We start from the raw sequence: 6,975 nt of genomic DNA on the forward strand, positions 1-6,975 counted from the left end.
ATTTATACCGCAGAATGGTTTTAATTTTTTCTCTTTTTTTCGGCGAAAGAATTAGCCCGATCGGGTCACCGGTTTCGGAAATACAGATGTTTAAACTTGTATTTTATTTGCATTGGTTTGAATGTGAACGAAATTGAGCGAACGCGACAAACCGTGCGTGACGTCATCGAGGGTCAAAGAGAGTGGGAAACGAACAAAGCGCAGTTAGTGCTAGTACAGCTTGCTGAACCAGAGTTGAAGAGTGAACATGGCTAATTTAGAAAGTTCTGATGGTGCAGAATCAATTTCTGACTTAGATGAAGATGTTGAGGATATACATGGTGATTATGGATACATGTTGGATCGGCTTAAACCTCCCTTGAGTATTAGGAAAATGGGGTGCAGGCCCTGAAGCCCAAACACCTTGCAAATTGCCAATATTGCCAATACGAATGGCGAGCTGCAATTGTTTTTTTTATATATATCAGAAGATGATACATATAATAATTTTCGTTAAGTTGCACATGTGGCAATTATATATCAATGCCCTCTCTTTTACATTCGTTATGTTGCTGTCAACTTAAAAATAAATTAAGGGAAAAAAAACAATTTTAAGGCGCGTGTCGCAATCCCTTGGTTTTAGAGACAGCACACTGAGCTTACAAACAAGATTATGGCAGAGTTGTGCACTCTATTTCAAGGCAACACAAGTTAGTATGTTGTTCAATTTGTATGGGTTAAGCTGCCCAATCTCCAAAAATTTATTATAGATATAGATGTATGCGTTTTTATGTCCGGTTTATTATTGTTTAGGTTTAGAAGATTCAGACATGTGGCCTACAGATGTTGGACGACGTGTTCTTGTGCTTATCCCATCATGTGTTGTTAACATCTACATTTCCAAGTGACACCTGTACTGGATTCAAGTCTGCCGTCTTGGCAAAGTGATTAGCAGTTAGCACACCTGCCTGTAAGCCAGAGGTAATGGGTTCAAGGCTCGACGCTGTTACAATTGTGGGCAAGGTGGATGAACAACCATGTTATAACGACTATTGTTTTCTGGGCATCCAATTTTAAATTAAATTTTCTATTTTGTAAAAAACTTTATTTGCAACAAAGCATGGGCTGCATTTGAAACGTCCTTGTCAGGTTGAAGATAGTTGGAGGTTAACGGTGGTAGACAAGAAAGTATTGGTGTGTCTATGAATGTCTTTTTACATTTTCTATGTTTTCCTCTTCGTAGGCTCGTTTGTGTTTTCTGGTTGTGTTGTGCAGTTTCAGTTTGAATACACTTGTCATCTTTCTCTGGCACACTTAGTGTTTCCTTAAAAACAAATGAAGTCTAGCCCAAAAGTAAAAATTACAACATTATGCAGTTGCTAGCTAAATAAATACCTCTGAAACATTTTCATTTGGTGATTCGTCTATAGCTGCATTAGATGTTGGACTGCAGCCCAATACTTCATCCAACAACTTAGTCTAAATCAAACACACATTTTTTATTTATTTATGCAAAGCATCTTAAAAACTTACTTTTTTTCTTGATTGTTTGGTAAATGCAACAGTCCATTTTCTTTTTTGTGTAGCAGGTGCAGCTTTTTTTGACTTTTCTGTAGGTATAGCAGACTCCAACAATAACTCAGTAGAGGATCCAAACTTTTTCCAATAACAGTCGGGTTTAAAATGTTTACCGCATATAACACTGTTCTTGGAAGGTTGCTCAAAATCTGCCCTTGTACATTGCACAAACTTCACCCAGCACTGCTTTAATATTGGGCTTTTCGGAAATTTATGTATTTTTACTTTATTTTGGTAGGTATTTAAACACCCTCCAACAACACACCGGTTCGGCATCTACGAAATAAGGCGTTTCTCGCGATAAACAGGACTTTATCGATTCTCTAAAGTATAAACTGAACACAGTCTTTCTCACTCACTTTTGACCCTCGATGGCGTCATACTTCGCTACAGCAAAAATCTCTTACGCTTTTTCGACCAGGGCCATAGAAATACCATAAGCCATGGAAAAATAGAAAGTGTTTCTACTTTCTGCGACTCGGTTTTCGACTCGGCTACTCATTTTGCAATTAACTCAATAATAAAGTTAATAAGTCAACTAAATACATTACATTTTTGTTTACTATAGATATACCGTTAATTTAAGGCGAAGTTGTTTGACTATTAAATTTAGAAAATTTACATAAAGCCAATAAACTAACTTATTTTTAATTTTTGGTTAGATCAATGTATATATAACTACAGATTCACCACACAAAATTACAAATGTTAGGCATCGTCAAATCAACGCTTATATATACAAGCGTTGGTCAAATGTTGTGCTATGCTATGCAATATTAGGCAAACACGTTTTTACAATGCAAAATGCACTGAAAGTCTGTTCTATACGACTAATACAGTTTTCAATCAAGCATGAGCTGTTTAATAACACCAATAATTGTTTTTATGTTGGTAAGTCTTATTATTAAATACACCCTGTTCCCCGATTTCCAAAACCCGTTGTGGCAATGCCTGTATTGGTAACAGCCCACCATGGTAACTCTTTTATCGTGAACACATCTGTGAATTTTTGTAAACAAAACAAATTTTGATCAGTCGGAACGTCATAGTATAATCATGGAAAAAATATCAAAAAGTGACCAAAATGTTCTGCAATTGATTCTAAATCCAAGTTTACCTGTGAATGTGGAAGAAAATGTCCGAGAAGGTATTTTATTTTCTGTTTGGTGTGTATAAACAGAGCATTTTATTGTCGCATTGTCGAAATTACAATAACGCATGATAACAGTATAAATATAAAAATCTGCAAAACCCATGTTATTTTTACATGTATATGTATTATAATATGCATAATTTTGATTTTATAGGTGCTAGTTAAATATCTATCCACTATTTTATAAACTAAAAGGCTTTAACTTCGGTAATCCTTTAGCTGGTGGCCACCTGAAATTTTTGTTTCAAAATGTTCCTTAGGTCTCCCTGATACCCACTGTATAAATTTGTTTTGAAAAAACTCGGGCGTTCGTGTCGAAAATTAACTTTGAAAGTGCACGAAATCGTGCTGCGTCACCGTATTTTCCACACCAGCGGTTATGAATTAAACCAAGGTTAGATTATTATGTCATAGAATGCGTATTGTTACGTTTGATTCCTACGTTAAAACAGTAGGAAAAAACAAGGCTGTAACGTATGTAATATACCACTATTGTGACGTAACAGACCGCGATTGTGACGTAATAAATCGTTAACCTTACGCAAATCAGACGAATTACGGTGACGAAGCATGTTTTCGCGCATTTTTAAAGTTAATTTTTGACACGAACGCCCGACTTTTTTGAAAAAAAAATTAGACAGCAGGTATCAGTGAGGGCTATAAAACATTTTGAAACCAAAATTTCAGGTGGCCACCAGCTAATGCTAAAGGATTACCTTAACTTCTAACAGATTGGCAATTTTTCCCTTGGTTTTTGCTTTGACATCATACAAGGATTATACTGTATTACTAAATCATGTATTTCATTAGAAAAAAAATAATAAAATAAACTCTGCAAACTTCGTTGCAGACCTGGATGTTCAATTTGACAAAGAAGAACTTTCATTTGTGAAGAAATTGGAGACAAACGGGGTGAAGTTAGCAGAAGAGAAGAAGTTTATCGAAGCAATGAAATTATTTGATGAAGCGATTGAAAAACTTCCACTCCGAGCTTCAGGATTTAACAATCGCGCTCAAGTTAAACGTCTAATGGGAAATATTGAAGGTTTGATATTTAATTATTGTTTGCCAGTCTGCCGAGTATGGCAGTTCCTGACGAGATTTTGCGCATGCAGGACGGTTATTTCTCGCGTGCGTGCTATCATTAAAAATCGACGTGCAAAGCACATACATTCCAAGCCACATTAGGAGGTCCTTCTTAATTTATTACATTTTTTTTTATTGTTTAATTAATTAGCGTGCATAACCAAAAGTTTGTAAAAAAATTGCTTGTGCACCTGCCATACTCTTCAATATTTTGTAAAATTTACGGTTACCTCACCCTGCTAAATATATGGGTTTAAAGCTTGCTGTACTAGATAGTGTAATATGTATTATGCATAGATAGTGTAATATGTATTATGCAGGAGATGTCCATTTAATAACCTTAAAAAGCAAAATATAAAAGATCAAAGTATTCTACATTTACTACACAGAAATGGTGCAAAATTATTCTTGTGGTACAAAATTATTCGAGTTTCCACATGGCATTTTCAAACAGTACAGCAAAACTAATGCAACATGACACAACTATAATTTTTTAATATGACATTTAGTCAAATTGAAGTTTAAATTTGCATAGGGGATATTATTTAGCATTTTTATGCATTTTTTTTGTCTAAGAAATTTTTTTTTCCAAAACACCAAAATTGGGCTTCCAAAACACCAAAAAAATTGGGCTTTGTAAAACACCAAAAACACCAAAATTTCGGGAAAACCCATGCTTTTAAATCAAGCATTGAACGCATACTTCTAACTGCACAAGTGCTTTAGATTTTTTTTGTCCAAGCCAAGTTTTTTTCTGAATTTCCTAAATTCCGCTGTTTTTTGATAAAACACATGCTATAAATTTGGCCACCGGTCACTGACCCTATACTTCTAATCACACAGGTGCTTTGGAAGATTTGGACACAGCTATTGAGTTAAGTGGGGAACGTGGAAAGGCTGGCGAGTTTGCTCTCGTTCAACGAGGAATGATTAGGAAGTTAAAGGGACAGAAAGAAGACGCGTTCGATGATTTTAAAAAAGCAGCGGATCTTGGAAATAAATTCGCAAAACAAGAGGTATGAGTTATAATATAACGTATGATAATTTTGTTTTTATATTATAGATGAGAAATTGTGTATATATATGTATATATATGTTTTTTGTTTATTAATTTCATTTTCATTATATAGAGTTTTGATTATAAAAATTTGATTTTACTTTTGTATGGTTTGGGTTTTTGTTTGTTAATTTATTTTTTATTATGTAGGTTTTGGATCATATTTTGTTTTTGTTTGAGTAATTGTAAAATGCAGGGTAATCTTGTGTTGGTTTTGTATGTATAACATATTCATTTGCTGTTCAGCTTTTGTATTTGTTAAACTTCTTCCAGAAACAGCAGCTTGTTTTTTTGTTTTTTTATGGGTGAGGTCCTTGTCAAGAATCTGGAATTATTTGGCCGTTTACCCAAACATCCGAAAATTCCATTAAAGATTTTCATTTGACCCGTGCTAAGACACTGTCAGACACTCACATTTAGTTTTAAATCAGTAAATGAAATTTATACAATAATACTGTTTCACCTTTTTTTATTAAATACGCAATTCTGTTCTATAGATAGTGGCTTCAAACCCCTATGCTGCACTGTGCAACCAAATGCTCAGCAAAGTAATTGGGGACATGCAGAAAGGAAATACAGCCTGACTTATACATTCAACTACACATACCTTGTTTCAATCGCTTTGTTTTTGATCATTCTGTTTATAATTTTAATTATGCGTGGACACTTATGCCTGTATAACACTGTGTCAATACACAACTTTTTGAAGAGCAATTTATTTTCGTTCACTGAATTCAGAAAAACAATAGAGTATTGTGGGGGAAGACGGGACACCTTTCCTTTTGGCTTTAGCACATAATATTCAAATGTCATGTTTTAAACAATTAACAACGGTCTATGAAAGTCGTGAGGGTAAATTTTGTAATTCTTTGAATTCTCTTTGTTTACTACCAAATGGTACGAGAAAATAGAACGAAAAGGTGTCCCATTCTCCCCCACCCTACTATATAATAATTTCAGTTAGCCATAAAATACAATACTTTATATATAAGGTTCAAAACGGTATAAAAGCTATATATGAAGCGCTGATAATGAACATAATACACAGTCAACTACGCATATGTAGTTATAGAATAAGTGCAATAATTTGATCATTAAACCAATAGTTTAATGGACAGTTTGAGCTTGCTTTCTTGATGGTGGCCTTGGAGAACTTTTCCTAAGTAACAATGTTAGGTTTTTGACGTAATATTGAATAAATGGCAGTTATTTTTCTTGTGATAAAACGAGCCCGTGGCAGTGGGGTTCTATATCTTAAAACGCCATAGAAAACCACAGTGATAGTAACTCCCGGTTAAGAACCGCTCAAGTAAAATACGGAGGGGCTCACTCTACTATTACGTTTGATTACATATCTGTTTAATAGGAATGCAAAAATCGTTACCCAGAGGCTCCCACACTGTACGCTAATGGCACGCGTGGAAAACGAGGGTTCACCATTGTCGGGTCGGTGGTAATCAAACGCGGTGCTGCGGATTTTGTCCTGGGTAAAAATATTATATATCACTACGTCATACTGATGACGTCACAGTGTTTACTTACCTGCGTCGACTATAGTGATGACGGAATAACTCTGGTCTTGATGGGGTGTACGGTGTGAGGCAACTATGGACAGCAAAAAATACATTATAGTTGGGTGGGGGAAGATGGGACACATTTAGCGAACAATATTCAAAAAAGTGTTTTAAACAATTAACAACGGTCTATGGGAGTCGTGTAGATATGGTTTTATAAGTCTTTGAATTTTCCATGTTTACTACTAAAAGTGACAAGAAAATAGAGTAACTAGGTGTCCCATATAACCCCACAGTCCTGAGTACAATAAGGAATTATACACCAAAGGTTGTAGGTTTAAATCTCTCTAATAGTTAAACTTACTGGTCCATTTTCCATGATACCTCTGGATCAACAAGTCCACATGCAGTAGCTCGGCTGTTGTAACCTCTACGTACGTTGACCGGCATCTTTATAATGTAACGCAGGGTGTCTGTGTTGTAGTATGGTGCTAAGCTGTTCCATGTGAATGGTTTGTAAGGCTCGCTGTAAACAAGGATAGAGTGTTTATGTGCTATAGTGGTTAGCGCGCCTGCCTGTAACCCAGAGGTAATGAATTCAAGGCTCG

General features: G+C 35.3%; 2 protein-coding genes and 2 long non-coding RNA genes across 4 annotated transcripts; 2 read left to right on the top strand and 2 right to left on the bottom strand.

The window, feature by feature from the left end:
* Positions 1-7: 7 nt before the first annotated feature.
* Positions 8-1,288, top strand: LOC113474913. The gene is made up of 2 exons (XR_003396632.1): positions 8-689; positions 793-1,288. It is a non-coding gene; the product is annotated as an uncharacterized LOC113474913 (long non-coding RNA).
* Positions 759-1,917, bottom strand: LOC100175833 (THAP domain-containing protein 10-like). The gene is made up of 3 exons (XM_002125517.5): positions 1,513-1,917; positions 1,375-1,458; positions 759-1,303 (listed from the first exon to the last, which is right to left on the bottom strand). The coding sequence occupies exons 1-3, from the start codon at positions 1,831-1,833 to the stop codon at positions 1,067-1,069; spliced, it is 642 nt and encodes a 213-aa protein (XP_002125553.1). The 5' UTR covers positions 1,834-1,917; the 3' UTR covers positions 759-1,066.
* Positions 1,918-2,546: 629 nt separating this feature from the next.
* On the top strand, positions 2,547-5,567 carry LOC100182862 (tetratricopeptide repeat protein 36-like). The gene is made up of 4 exons (XM_002125676.4): positions 2,547-2,704; positions 3,561-3,755; positions 4,640-4,812; positions 5,351-5,567. Exons 1-4 carry the CDS (start codon positions 2,614-2,616, stop codon positions 5,435-5,437), a joined length of 546 nt encoding a protein of 181 aa, XP_002125712.1. The 5' UTR covers positions 2,547-2,613; the 3' UTR covers positions 5,438-5,567.
* LOC100186016 lies at positions 5,554-6,930 on the bottom strand. The gene is made up of 4 exons (XR_717564.3): positions 6,732-6,930; positions 6,396-6,458; positions 6,238-6,336; positions 5,554-6,012 (listed from the first exon to the last, which is right to left on the bottom strand). It is a non-coding gene; the product is annotated as an uncharacterized LOC100186016 (long non-coding RNA).
* Between the last annotated feature and the right edge of the window lie 45 nt (positions 6,931-6,975).

Source organism: Ciona intestinalis, unplaced genomic scaffold (genome assembly GCF_000224145.3).
Source record: "Ciona intestinalis unplaced genomic scaffold, KH HT000034.2, whole genome shotgun sequence".
Lineage (NCBI taxonomy): Eukaryota > Metazoa > Chordata > Ascidiacea > Phlebobranchia > Cionidae > Ciona > Ciona intestinalis.